Source organism: Coregonus lavaretus (assembly GCF_964263955.1).
Source record: "Coregonus lavaretus genome assembly, chromosome: 25".
Taxonomy (NCBI): Eukaryota; Metazoa; Chordata; class Actinopteri; order Salmoniformes; family Salmonidae; genus Coregonus; species Coregonus lavaretus.
Genome location: NC_140012.1, coordinates 34,961,079 through 34,974,705, shown reverse-complemented (window position 1 = coordinate 34,974,705; position 13,627 = coordinate 34,961,079). Strand labels below are relative to the sequence as shown.

The 13,627-nt window shown below is 43.5% G+C and overlaps 1 protein-coding gene across 1 annotated transcript; it reads left to right on the top strand.

Moving 5' to 3' along the window:
• Positions 1-7,651: 7,651 nt before the first annotated feature.
• gpr75 (G protein-coupled receptor 75) lies at positions 7,652-13,157 on the top strand. Its single transcript, XM_084141549.1, has 4 exons — positions 7,652-8,770; positions 9,270-9,523; positions 10,739-11,124; positions 11,510-13,157. Exons 1-4 carry the CDS (start codon positions 8,679-8,681, stop codon positions 12,476-12,478), a joined length of 1,701 nt encoding a protein of 566 aa, XP_083997675.1. The 5' UTR covers positions 7,652-8,678; the 3' UTR covers positions 12,479-13,157.
• The last annotated feature ends 470 nt before the right edge of the window (positions 13,158-13,627 follow it).

Sequence of the window (13,627 nt, the reverse complement as noted above, 5' to 3'; positions counted from 1 at the left end):
AGTGCATTTTTCCCTGGTTTACATTCACTATTTTGCATGTTTTCCTATATACAATTTCTTTCATCGTAGCCAAATTTCCTCATTTGCTTGAATGCACCTCTATTTCAAGGTGTTTTGGTACTTCCCTTATGCACTACGCTTTTCCACGCGCTAACTTTTACTATACCACAGGTCAATATACAGTGAGGGAAAAACGTATTTGATCCCCTGCTGATTTTGTACGTTTGCCCACTAACAAAGAAATGATCAGTCTATAATTTTTATGGTAGGTTTATTTGAACAGTGAGAGACAGAATAACAACCAAAAAATCCTGAAAAACGCATGTAAAAAATGTTATAAATTGATTTGCATTTTAATGAGGGAAATAAGTATTTGACCCCCTCTCAATAAGAAAGATTTCTGGCTCCCAGGTGTCTTTTATACAGGTAACGAGCTGAGATTAGGAGCACACTCTTAAAGGGAGTGCTCCTAATCTCAGTTTGTTACCTGTATAAAAGATACATGTCCACAGAAGCAATCAATCAATCAGATTCCAAACTCTCCACCATGGCCAAGACCAAAGAACTCTCCAAGGATGTCAGGGACAAGATTGTAGACCTACACAAGGCTGGAATGGGCTACAAGACCATCGCCAAGCAGCTTGGTGAGAAGGTGACAACAGTTGGTGCGATTATTCGCTAATGGAAGAAACACAAAAGACCTGTCAATCTCCCTCGGCCTGGGGCTCCATGCAAGATCTCACCTCGTGGAGTTGCAATGATCATGAGAACGGTGAGGAATCAGCCCAGAACTACACGGGAGGATCTTGTCAATGATCTCAAGGCAGCTGGGACCATAGTCACCAAGAAAATAATTGGTAACACACTACGCCGTGAAGGACTGAAATCCTGCAGCGCTCGCAAGATCCCCCTGCTCAAGAAAGCACATATACAGGCCCGTCTGAAGTTTGCCAATGAACATCTGAATGATTCAGAGGAGAACTGGGTGAAAGTGTTGTGGTCAGATGAGACCAAAATCGAGCTCTTTGGCATCAACTCAACTCGCCGTGTTTGGAGGAGGAGGAATGCTGCCTATGACCCCAAGAACACCATCCCCACCGTCAAACATGGAGGTGGAAACATTATGCTTTGGGGGTGTTTTTCTGCTAAGGGGACAGGACAACTTCACCGCATCAAAGGGACGATGGACGGGGCCATGTACCGTCAAATCTTGGGTGAGAACCTCCTTCCCTCAGCCAGGGCATTGAAAATGGGTCGTGGGTATTGACAATGACCCAAAACACACGGCCAAGGCAACAAAGGAGTGGCTCAAGAAGAAGCCCATTAAGGTCCTGGAGTGGCCTAGCCAGTCTCCAGACCTTAATCCCATAGAAAATCTGTGGAGGGAGCTGAAGGTTTGAGTTGCCAAACGTCAGCCTCGAAACCTTAATGACTTGGAGAAGATCTGCAAAGAGGAGTGGAACAAAATCCCTCCTGAGATGTGTGCAAACCTGGTGGCCAACTACAAGAAACGTCTGACCTCTGTGATTGCCAACAAGGGTTTTGCCACCATGTACTAAGTCATGTTTTGCAGAGGGGTCAAATACTTATTTCCCTAATTAAAATGCAAATCAATTGATAACATTTTTGACATGCGTTTTTCTGGATTTTTTTGTTGCTATTCTGTCTCTCACTGTTCAAATAAACCTACCATTAAAATTATAGACTGATCATGTCTTTGTCAGCGGGCAAACGTACAACATCAGCAGGGGATCAAATACTTTTTTCTCTCACTGTACAGTTGAAGTCGGAAGTTTACATACGCTTAGGTTGGAGTCATTAAAACTCATTTTTTATCCACTCCACAAATTTCTTGTTAAAACAACTATAGTTTTGGCAAGTCGGTTAGGACATCTACTTTGTGCATGACACAAGTAATTTTTCCAACAATTGTTTACAGACAGATTATTTCACTTATAATTCACTATCACAATTCCAGTGGGTCAGAAGTTTACATACACTAAGTTGACTGTGCCTTTAATCAGCTTGGAAAATTCCAGAAAATGATGTCATGGCTTTAGAAGCTTCTGATAGGCTAATTGACATCATTTGAGTCAATTGGAGGTGTACTTGTGGATGTATTTCAAGGCCTACCTTCAAACTCAGTGACTCTTTGCTTGACATCATGGGAAAATCAAAAGAAATCAGCCAAGACCACAGAAAAACAATTGTAAACCTCAACAAGTCTGGTTCATCCTTGGGAGCAATTTCCAAACGCCTGAAGGTACCACGTTCATCTGTACAAACAATAGTACACAAGTTTAAACACCATGGGACCACGCAGCCGTCATACCGCTCAGGAAGGAGACTTGTTCTGTCTCCAAGAGATGAACGTACTTTGGTGCAATAAGTGCAAATCAATCCCAGAACAACAGCAAAGCAACTTGTGAAGATGCTGGAGGAAACCGGTACAAAAGTATCTATATCCACAGTAAAACTACAGTGAGGGGAAAAAGTATTTGATCCCCTGCTGATTTTGTAAATAGAACTGTTTGGACATAATGACCATCGTTATGTTTGGAGGAAAAGGGGGGTCGCTTGCAAGCCGAAGAACACCTTCCCAACCATGAAGCACGGGGGTGGCAGCATCATGCTGTGGGGGTGCTTTGCTGCAGGAGGGACTGGTGCTCTTCACAAAATAGATGGCATCATGAGGAAGGAAAATTATGTGGATATATTGACGCAACATCTCAAGACATCAGTCAGGAAGTTAAAGCTTGGTCGCAAATGGGTCTTCCAAATGGACAATGACCCCAAGCATACTTCCAAAGTTGTGGCAAAATGGCTTAAGGACAACAAAGTCAAGGTATTGGAGTGGCCATCACAAAGCCCTGACTTCAACTGAAAAAGTGTGTGCGAGCAAGGAGGCCTACAAACCTGACTCAGTTACACCAGCTCTGTCAGGAGGAATGGGCCAAAATTCACCCAACTTATTGTGGGAAGCTTGTGGAAGGCTACCCGAAACGTTTGACCCAAGTTAAACAATTTAAAGGCAATGCTACCAAATACTAATTGAGTGTATGTAAACTTCTGACCCACTGGGAATGTGATGAAAGAAATAAAAGCTGAAATAAATAATTATCTCTACTATTATTCTGACATTTCACATTCTTAAAATAAAGTGGTGATCCTAACTGACCTAAGACAGGGAATTTTTACTAGGATTAAATGTCAGGAATTGTGAAAAACTGAGTTTAAATGTATTTGGCTAGGTATGTTATAGGGGTGTAACGATTCGTTTTAACAACGATTCGATTTGTATCACGATTCGTGGTTGTCGATACGATTCAAGGACGATATTGGTTCATTTAGAACGATACGATCCGAAACGATTCAGTGACTTGAAATCGATTCAGTAACCTTTTAGCCAAAAATTCAACCAGTGTGACTGAAATAAATACCTGGATACTGGACAGTGCAGGTGAAGTTTCCTAGATTCCTGTTTCTTGTAAGGACCGCAATGGTGGCTTGATAATTTCTCGCTCGTCGGCTTCTCCTCTGTCGTCCGCCATGCTATGTTTTGTTGTCTTTGCGCCTTTGCGCTGCTGCTGGCGCGGGGCGATGACGTCACGGATAGGCAGACTGAATCGAGTAATGTTTAAAGCCTTTATCATTAAAAGTGCTAAGAAAAAACATCCATATAAAGTCTGACGTGCTTAAATCCAATGGGTTATTTCCTAGTATCGATACAATCGATTTATTACATTTTAAAACGATGTTAGATTGATATATGTTGTCCAAAAGGCCAACTCGCCGAGCACAGATCGATGTAGTTGGATCATAGGAATATAAATCGATACATCGATGTAGTAGATGGATCGTTACACCCCTAGTATGTTAACTTCCGACTTCAACTGTAGTCTGTCTATCCTGCCCTCTATCCACCATTCATAGTGACATTAGTGGTAGATGGATTGTTTGTACAGATCTGCAATAGGCTAACTAGCAATCATACCACACATAAAAACATTCAAAGCTGCATACGTTTTCAAAATGAATCCACAAGAACAAATAGAAATAGCTGATAGGCAGCGGAGATGCCAGGCTCATCATTGCGCATGAAGGAACAGTGAAGAAATGACGCGCAGCTCAAAAAGCTCCCCTATTGATCTTGTTTAGGGACATTACAATTATCCTACCTAGACTAGAATAATTATATTGTTTTTAAGTGAGTACAAAATTATACTCTAGGCTGCAGTGAAAATATCAATTGAATAACGGCGCATGATTTGAATTTTTCACTCCATTTGAATCAGTTGTGGGTCTACTCGACAGTTCATAAGGTCTAGAAAGGCACAGTAGCAGGCCAGTCTGGCTGTATTTTACTTCTAGAACTGAGCTGCACTGTCTGTTGCAGATCATACTCCCAAGTCGTCCTATAATAATGTAGCCACATATGTTCCTGGCAGGCCCAGTTATTCAGGAAAGCTTAACGCGCGCTCTGCCTCCTCTCCAATCTGAGCGGCTATTCCTCGCGCACCTAGAACCTAATGCTTCAATATACAGTGAGGGAAAAAAGTATTTGATCCCCTGCTGATTTTGTACGTTTGCCCACTGACAAAGAAATGATCAGTCTATAATTTTAATGGAAGGTTTATTTGAACAGTGAGAGACAGAATAACAACAAAAAAATCCAGAAAAACGCATTGCAAAAATGTTATAAATTGATTCGCATTTTAATGAGGGAAATAAGTATTTGACCCCCTCTCAATCAGAAAGATTTCTGGCTCCCAGGTGTCTTTTATACAGGTAACGAGCTGAGATTAGGAGCACATTCTTAAAGGAGTGCTCCTAATCACACTACGCCGTGAAGGACTGAAATCCTGCAGCACCCGCAAGGTCCCCCTGCTCAAGAAAGCACATATACAGGGCCATCTGAAGTTTGCCAATGAACTTCTGAATGATTCAGAGGAGAACTGGGTGAAAGTGTTGTGGTCAGATGAGACCAAAATCAAGCTCTTTGGCATCAACTCAACTCGCCGTGTTTGGAGGAGGAGGAATGCTGCCTATGACCCCACGAACACCATCCCCACTGTCAAACATGGAGGTGGAAACATTATGCTTTGGGGGTGTTTTTCTGCTAAGGGGACAGGACAACTTCACCGCATCAAAGGGACGATGGACGGGGCCATGTACCGTCAAATCTTGGGTGAGAACCTTCCCTCAGCCAGGGCATTGAAAATGGGTCGTGGATGGGTATTCCAGCATGACAATGACCCAAAACACACGGCCAAGGCAACAAAGGAGTGGCTCAAGAAGCAGCACATTAAGGTCCTGGAGTGGCCTAGCCAGTCTCCAGACCTTAATCCCATACAAAATCTGTGGAGGGAGCTGAAGGTTCGAGTTGCCAAACGTCAGGCTCAAAACCTTAATGACTTGGAGAAGATCTGTAAAGAGGAGTGGAACAAAATCCCTCCTGAGATGTGTGCAAACCTGGTGGCCAACTACAAGAAACGTCTGACCTCTGTGATTGCCAACAAGGGTTTTGCCACCAAGTACTAAGTCATGTTTTGCAGAGGGGTCAAATACTTATTTCCCTCATTAAAATGCAAATCAATTGATAACATTTTTGACATGCGTTTTTCTGGATTTTTTTGTTGTTATTCTGTCTCTCACTGTTCAAATAAACCTACCATTAAAATTATAGACTGATCATGTCTTTGTCAGTGGGCAAACGTACAAAATCAGCAGGGGATCAAATACTTTTTTCCCTCACTGTAGCTTTAATATTAGTCATTTAACTTTTTATGTGTATTAAGTTTTATATGTGGCATAAACACAACCAGTCACAATGTTTTAATCTGATTAGGCTACTTCAAAAGTCTCCTGTAGGCATTCGCATGTGTGTCCAAAATATAATTCCAGCACCCTCAAAATGGCTTGACATTAACCAGGTTTCCATCCAAACGTTTTATGCAAGTGAAGTATGTTGGAGAAAATGTTTCACATCATGCAGTTTATTAGGCTAGATTAAATAAATTATGATGAACTTCACAGAGTGGTGAAAGTGCACGGTGATGAGCTTGATGCTCCTTTCAATAAATATTGAGGGTCTGATTCTGGTGACATGATGAGCGATGCTTGGATGCCGTTTGTGTTTGCTAGAGCGCATGTGCCAATACCAGAGTGGGCACATTCCCTATACCTAATCATCATTTTTAGTGACAGAACAATCAGTAGGCCTAGATTTGAAAATGCAATTGAAACCATTTAACATTTATTTTTTATTTGGGAATTTAACTGCAAAGTTATTTTGATGTGCAGTATATACTTAAGCACAGACTTTTATCCTCAACAAGTCAATTTGATGGAAACACTATGCAGATTTTTGAATATTTGCATGAAAATTTGTCACCAGTTGGATGGAAACCTAGCTATAGACACCCTAAAGAATGGCAAGTGGGCTTGTCCAGTGTTACTTTGATTATGCCATGTTATGGTTCACCAGCAGCCCCAAACATCTAAAGAGTAAGGCAAAACAAGCTTGTAACAATTGTAAAACTCCCCGTTCATACTCATCTGGAGGTCGAACATTTTAAGCAGCTAGGCTGGCTATCTGTGGAAAACAAACAGTAGTATTAATTCAACTTGGTCTGGTCCACAGAATTATCACGGACTCAGCCTCCAAACATAAGAGTCTATCTGGTAAGAACACATTTTTATATACCGGCGCTATTGAGTGGAAAAACGACCACAGCATCTCTAAGTCATACCAACCATAACAACTTTTTAAAAGAATGTCAAAGCTGGCTAATGTGTGAACAGTATAACCTGTTTTTGTCTGTATCTCTGTAATGTGTCTGTATCTATGTAATTGTATATGTATTTATGTAAAAAGTAGGGACAACAATGGATAAGTTCCTGACTTTATTGTACAATCCCAGTCACTTAAAACAATATTTGTACTGTGTGTATATGTCTTCTTTTTTTAAACTGACAAATAAAATCTATCAATCAATCAATCGCAAACTGTGCAGCAGCCATTTGATGAATAGAAAGAAACATCTGTTACAAAACACCAAAAAGTTTAATGACGTGGAGATTGTCAAGCCAAGCCTTCGATACTGGGTAAGCCTACAAGGTAGGGAGGGATGCACTTTCTGTTTGTCCAGATTGACATAGTCTATTTATTGTGGTGTTGAAAGCGCAAACCATGATATTGAAGCGCCCGAAGTTGGTTGGCACAGAAACCGGTTGGTGGAAAATTTGTTGCATATATTTTTTAGTGACTTATAAATATGGCATCAACATGTTGAAAATCTGATTTCCCCTTAGCTGATCATTGTCTGCAGCTGGCTCTGATCATTGTGTAGGCCTAATGGAACAGGCAGGGAGAGTGGGTTTGTTTGTGGTGGTCAGCCAACCCCCATAGCCCTGCTTGGCATCAACTGTACCACAAAAGAATGCTAAGTGGCAAAGTCCATATTCACGTTTATAAACACAGGGTGGTTTTTAGGACACCCTGAGTTGGACAAGCCCACCCCCCCCCCCCGGTAAATGTCGAACTGTCCCTTAGATTGAGAAGTTCAAGCTAGAGAGGTTGACATCCGGAGGTGGTACCTGGTACCCGCACGCGCCGCACGTACACGGTGACTTCACACACTCATCTCCCAGGTCTTGTCGATGTACAGCGCGCGGTCGTCGTCTTCTCCAGGATATTTTTTTGGGGATACGTCACATCGACAAGAAAATAAAAAACACGCTATTTTTGTATGATATACTGTGAATAAAAATGCTTGTGGTTATTATGGAGGCAGACGGTAAGTTGCCAATTTCAAATATGAAAATGTATGGGTTATATAACAACGATGTCCATTTTAGCATATTGTTTTCTCTAGCCTACATATGCCAATGTCTATCATTTTTCTAGCTGCGCTTTTTCAAGTAAGCCACAATATCAGGTTGTATACAGAATAGATAGCGCTATATGGTCTATTATTGCTTCTGATCATCATCTGTGAATGAATACTTTTTCATTTCTAATGCCTGTAGCTGGGATGGGGGCGGGGATGGACAGCGAAACCTTCAGTAGGCTATTGTATTGGTTTTCATCATACGTAATTAAATGACCATGATGACTCTCACTCTATTAATATTGACATGCGTTTAGATCACAGAGCATTCACACGGAACAAACAGATACATGCAAATGCTATATGTTTTAATAAGTAGGCTTAAATGTGATCATATGAGAATCGTCGAATGTTCATCTATTGTGTAAACATATCATATGAAGTACCATCGATAGAATGATTAGATAAGTGTAGGATACACATTTTTTATCAGCTTGCTTTTGCCTCAGCCTAGGCCTATTTAGACTCAGTGGTTGTCAGGTAGGAGAAAAAAACAAGCAGAATTCTTATCATTCACAATGGTAATCATAGACATCTTTCATACATGGTGTTGTAATAAACTCTGATTTCTGTGTTTTCTACTAGAAATCTGTGGTCTTTGCCATGACCAAGGGGACCATGTCAGTGGAGGAGACAGCAGATACTTTCACCATGCCGTTCAGTGAAATGGTGTGAACATGTGAGGCTGCACTCCAGTCCTCACTAACTCAATGGAGAAATTCCATTGAAACTGCTTTTTATTCCCGAACTAGGCTTAATCTGTGTCCGGGAAACCAGCCCTACTGTATGTGTACAATGAATGTGACCAGTCCGCCGTCAGCCCTGGTGGATGTGCTTCGCCACTACCACACCTACAACAGCAGCAGCCTGGGCCCAAGGTGTGTGTGTGTCCCTTACGGACAAAACACATGAATTTCTCATGTGATCTTATGTGAAGTTAATGTGATAACAGGTGACAACATGTAAAGCAGCATGTGATAACATGAAACTACATGTGAAAACCTGATCACATGTGAAGTGTTCCAAAAACATTTAACATATGACATTTCATGTGAAATCATGTGTTTTTCCACATGTGAAATCATGTGTTTTTTCTGTAAGGGGTGTGTGCGTGTGAGAGTGAGTGTGTGTGAGAGTGAGTGAGTGAGTGAGTGAGTGAGTGAGTGAGTGAGTGAGTGTGAGAGTGGGTGGGTGGGTTGAAAAGCAAAAGACACATTTCTTTGGAATGTAAGGAAAATATGTCTATAAAATCTTCCTTCCTTCTTCTTCTTCTTCTTCTTCTTCTTCTTCTTCTTCTTCTTCTTCTTCTTCTTCTTCTTCTTCTCTTACTCCTCCTCCTTCTCCTCCTCCTCCTTGTCATCCGCCTCCTCCCTCTAGGTCCCTCTCCTCTTCCTCCCCTGGTTGGGCCCTGATCCACACGGCTACACTGACCTCCTGCTCCCTCGTCCTCATCTTTATCTTCTGTCTGGGTTCCTATGGCAACCTGGTGGTGTTCCTCTCCTTCTTCGACCCGGCCTTCCGCAAGTTCCGCACCAACTTCGACTTCATGATCCTGAACTTATCGTTCTGTGATATGATTATATGTTGCGTGATGGCGCCGATGTTCGCGTTGGTGCTCTTTCTTGACTCAGGTGAGTAGACTGTATTTACTTCCTGTTCTTTGCTTTGTTCTTCTCTCTTGCTTCAGCTAAGACCCTGGGCCCTGTCTGTCCCCAGGTTGAAATGTTTTGCTTTGGATCGATTCGGTTCTGTCGTGTGCCTGTTTGAGCTTGCCTGGCTTAGGAAACCAATAGAAAAGTCCCAAAACGACAAACTCTGCCCATCTAGCACTCCAGGTGAATCGAGCAAATCAATTTGGTCTAGTCGGTGACCATCGTTGTCCAAATTGTCCGACTGGCGCCTACATGTCGACTGCATGAACTTTACAAAAATCATGATCTAAGGTCATGTCGTTTTTGATGAATTCGCCTTCAAGTCGCTGCAGTTGCCTCTCACCAACTGTAACATGCTTGCCTGACGACTCACCCTGAATTTAATTCCACTGCTCTATTAATCGCTACATACATTGTCTGAATCAGCCATCCTAGAAGTAATTTGTGTGGCTTCAAAATGATGGGAGTTGCACAAAACAAATTAATCAGTGATTGGATCATCTCTAACAAATATAACCAATCAGAGTGTCAAAGTTGATAACGTCATTATGTAGGCTGGCTCTGGCCCAACCCATCGGTTTCTGGGACCAGTCAGAATGTGTTTGCATTTTAGAAATCGGGGAGGGAGGAAATCCAGACTCATAGTGGAGAAGAAACGGAGCGATGTGGATGGGTAGCCAGGAAAGTACCATGCAGCCATCACCTGCATTGTGGGAGGCACTATTTGTTTTTGGTTGACCCACGTGAACGTGACCAAAGAAGTGACTGAAAGAGGAACCAACTTTGCCGCGATTCTAAAGCCACAGGGGACACAAATGAAAGTGATATTTGAGACCTCTATCTAACCAATTAATTGTACACATGTTATGTTTTCAGTTGTTGAGTGTGTGATATGGGGGTATAGAAACATTTATTTCTGTATTTATAAAGAACAACTTTTATAAACAATAGCAGCTATGTTGACACTGCCATGTTGATCTGAGCCTTGCTGTTGGAAAACTACTACACTGTCTGACTTTCGGCTCTCGCAGATGCAACTCCACCGACTTCACTCGCCAACTTTTGTCTACAGTCGGCTTCGTTAGCCTTACTGCTCGAACTCACCCTTTGAAAAGATTTTTACAAGTATTTGAACCCAGGTCTGATTCTTAAAGGTTTGCAAAAGTCTTATTAAGAGTACACTTTTTGTTACAGGAGGAGGGGGTGGCGTATCAAATACTTTTTGCTTCACCTTCCACCTGACCAGCTCAGCCTTCATCATCATGTCTCTGGAGACGGTAGCTGTGATCGCCCTCCATAGGCTCCGTATGGTCCTGGGCCAGCAGCCCAACCGCATGGCCTCGCTCCCCTGTACTCTGGCTCTCACCGCCCTCCTCTGGACCTCCAGCTTCACCATAGCTGCCCTGCTCACCCTGCGAGCCTACCCCACAAAGGAGGGACCCTGCCTGCCTCACTTCGGTTTAACGGGTGGGCGTGCCAGGGTGGTTCTATATGTCTACCTGGCAGACTTTGCCTTCTGCGTGGCGGTGGTGTCTGTCTGTTACCTGATGATCGCTCAGACGCTAAGGAAGAACGCACAGGTGAGAGAGGGAGGGAGAGAGGGTGAGAGAGAGAGAGAGGGGGAGAGGGGGAGAGAGAGAGGGGGGGGGAGAGAGAGTGGGTGAGAGAGAGAGGGTGAGAGAGAGAGAGGGTGTGAGAGAGAGAGAGGGTGAGAGAGAGAGAGGGTGAGAGAGGGAGGGTGAGAGAGAGAGAGAGAGAGAGAGGGATGGCTGGCATGTGATTTTTGTGTCAGGTAAATCGCCTTAGCGACCCACAACTATGGGACTATTTGACAAGTCTTTAAGAAAACTTAACTTAGAACTTGCTATAAGCATGTACAGTATGAACCTAAATAATGTCTTATAACAGGGCTTATATCATGTTGTGTCTCTCTATGCTGAATGCTTGATCCCATCCCACCCCCAGGTGAGGAAGTGCCGCATCATCACAGTAGACGCCACTCGTCCGCCGCTACCACCACCCCCGCTCATCGCGGCCGAGTTAGAGGGCATGCAGTGTGCCGTCCAGGTCCCTTCGCTCTACCGCAACCAGACCTACAACAAACTACAACACATTCAGACTCACTCCTACACTAACAGACCCACTAGCCAGGGTCTAGTACCCGGCGCTGCCCAGGGAGCTACCTGCTGCCAGCTAGTCTCTACCGTCAACCTGGCCACAGTTAAGGACTCCAAGGCTGTAGTAACCTGTGTGGTGATCGTATTCTCCGTCCTCCTCTGTTGTCTCCCCATGGGCGTCTCCTTAGCCCAGGACGTCCTTTCTCCAGAGAGCAGCTTCGCTCACTACCAGTTTGAACTGTGCGGTTTCACACTCATCTTCCTCAAGTCGTGCATCAACCCGTTCGTGTACTCCCGCAACAGCGCCGGGCTCCGCCGCCGCATCCTCTGCTGTCTCCAATGGGTGGCTCTGGTGTTCCTCTGCTGCAAGCACAAGACACGGCTCCATGCCATGGGCAAAGGCAGTCTCGAGGTCAACCGTAACAAGTCCTCGCACCACGAGACCAACTCAGCCTATGTCCTCTCACCCAAGCCCCAAAAGAGACTGGTGGATCAAGCCTGTGGACCCAGTCACTCCCGGGACTGTGCCCCCAGTCCGAGAGCCACGGGCGGGCATGGTGGACGTAAACCCCGGCCCCCTAGCACCTCCACCCCCATCAACACCCGTATCGAGCCATACTACAGTATTTACAACAGCAGCCCTTCCGCTGGACCCGGCTCCCCTACCAACAGTCTGCAGCCTGCTACCAACTCCTCCTCCTCCCAGGCCTTTGGGTTCGCTAAGTCCTACGTAGCCATGCACTATCACACCCACCAGGAGGTGCTGCAGGACGTTGAGAGCACCTCAGCCCATAAGATACCCATGCCTTCAGTGTAACTAACCACCATAATTGATTGATTGATCAGATCCCCATCCCTTCAGTCTAACGTGATGAGTAACCTTGGCTTGGCTCCCCAAGCTAATGCCAATAGGTTTTAGCTCAGTGGTCCAACATAGTCTTGTGGTTCTGCCGGACTTTGAGAGCACCGCAGTGCATCAGATCCCCATACCTTCAGTCTAACTTACCACCATAATGTATAGATGAATTGATTGGTTGATTGATTGATCAGATACTGTACCTTCAGTCTAACCTATGCTGAAACTGGAGATGGCTTGGGCATACATACCAGGGATACTAAGAAGTCACTATATTGTTATACCACCATTACTATTACCACAAGACACCAGAGAGTAAACAGATGCTCATTTTCTGAATATCATGCGGTATTGAACTGTTTTTTGTGGTGGTTAAAGGTAGAGAATAATCCCCATTGACTTTGCCCCGATAAGGATGGAAGGTCTCCTAGTCCAGAGGGAAACGCGTGAAGAATAGAGAGATACGTAACAGTACTGATCCCAAAGTGTTATTGATGTTATTGAACTGACTGGGATCTATTTTTACACTGACATTACGTTTTTCTAATTGAAAAATGTAGATGGTCTTTCTCTTCATAATAATACTGTATTTGTGAGTCTCATACATTTTCTATGATATCAATAAATGTTTTGCAAGTGCAATGTGTCCAGTGCGCTCCTGGCAAAGAACATCTAATTCTAGAGCCATCAATCTCCAGTGTAGAATATTAGAAATTCTACATTTGATAGTGTTCTACGTACAGACGTTATATTACATTGTATAACGTAAATAATCGTATAAATTCCTCAAGTTTAGGGAATAGATTTTTGAAGTTTAGAAAATTAGCAGCAGGAGTTATGGAATTGCTCCTCTGATTTTCAAGTCAAATTGAAAACCTATTGCAGAGCCATAAAGGTGAACAGCACCTTTTATGAAGTAAAACTGTAAGCACAACATTGGAGCCCTCTGGTGGTCAGATAATCAACCTGCACCTCAAGCTTTTGTCATATCACACAATTACGCACAGTGCATGTGTCTATCCATAAAGATCTCTACTTGGAAATAACCAGCTCAATGGAGCTGCCCATGCTCTCAAAGACGCCATAATGGGACAGATACAAAGAGGAGTC

Bases quoted from the DNA above. Each gene is read 5' to 3' on its own strand.
- gpr75 (XM_084141549.1), top strand. From the start codon at position 8,679: ATGTGTACAATGAATGTGACCAGTCCGCCGTCAGCCCTGGTGGATGTG. The intron at 8,771-9,269 runs GTGTGTGTGTGT...TCCTCCCTCTAG, and splicing joins AGCAGCAGCCTGGGCCCAAG to GTCCCTCTCCTCTTCCTCCC. The intron at 9,524-10,738 runs GTGAGTAGACTG...TTTTTGTTACAG, and splicing joins GGTGCTCTTTCTTGACTCAG to GAGGAGGGGGTGGCGTATCA.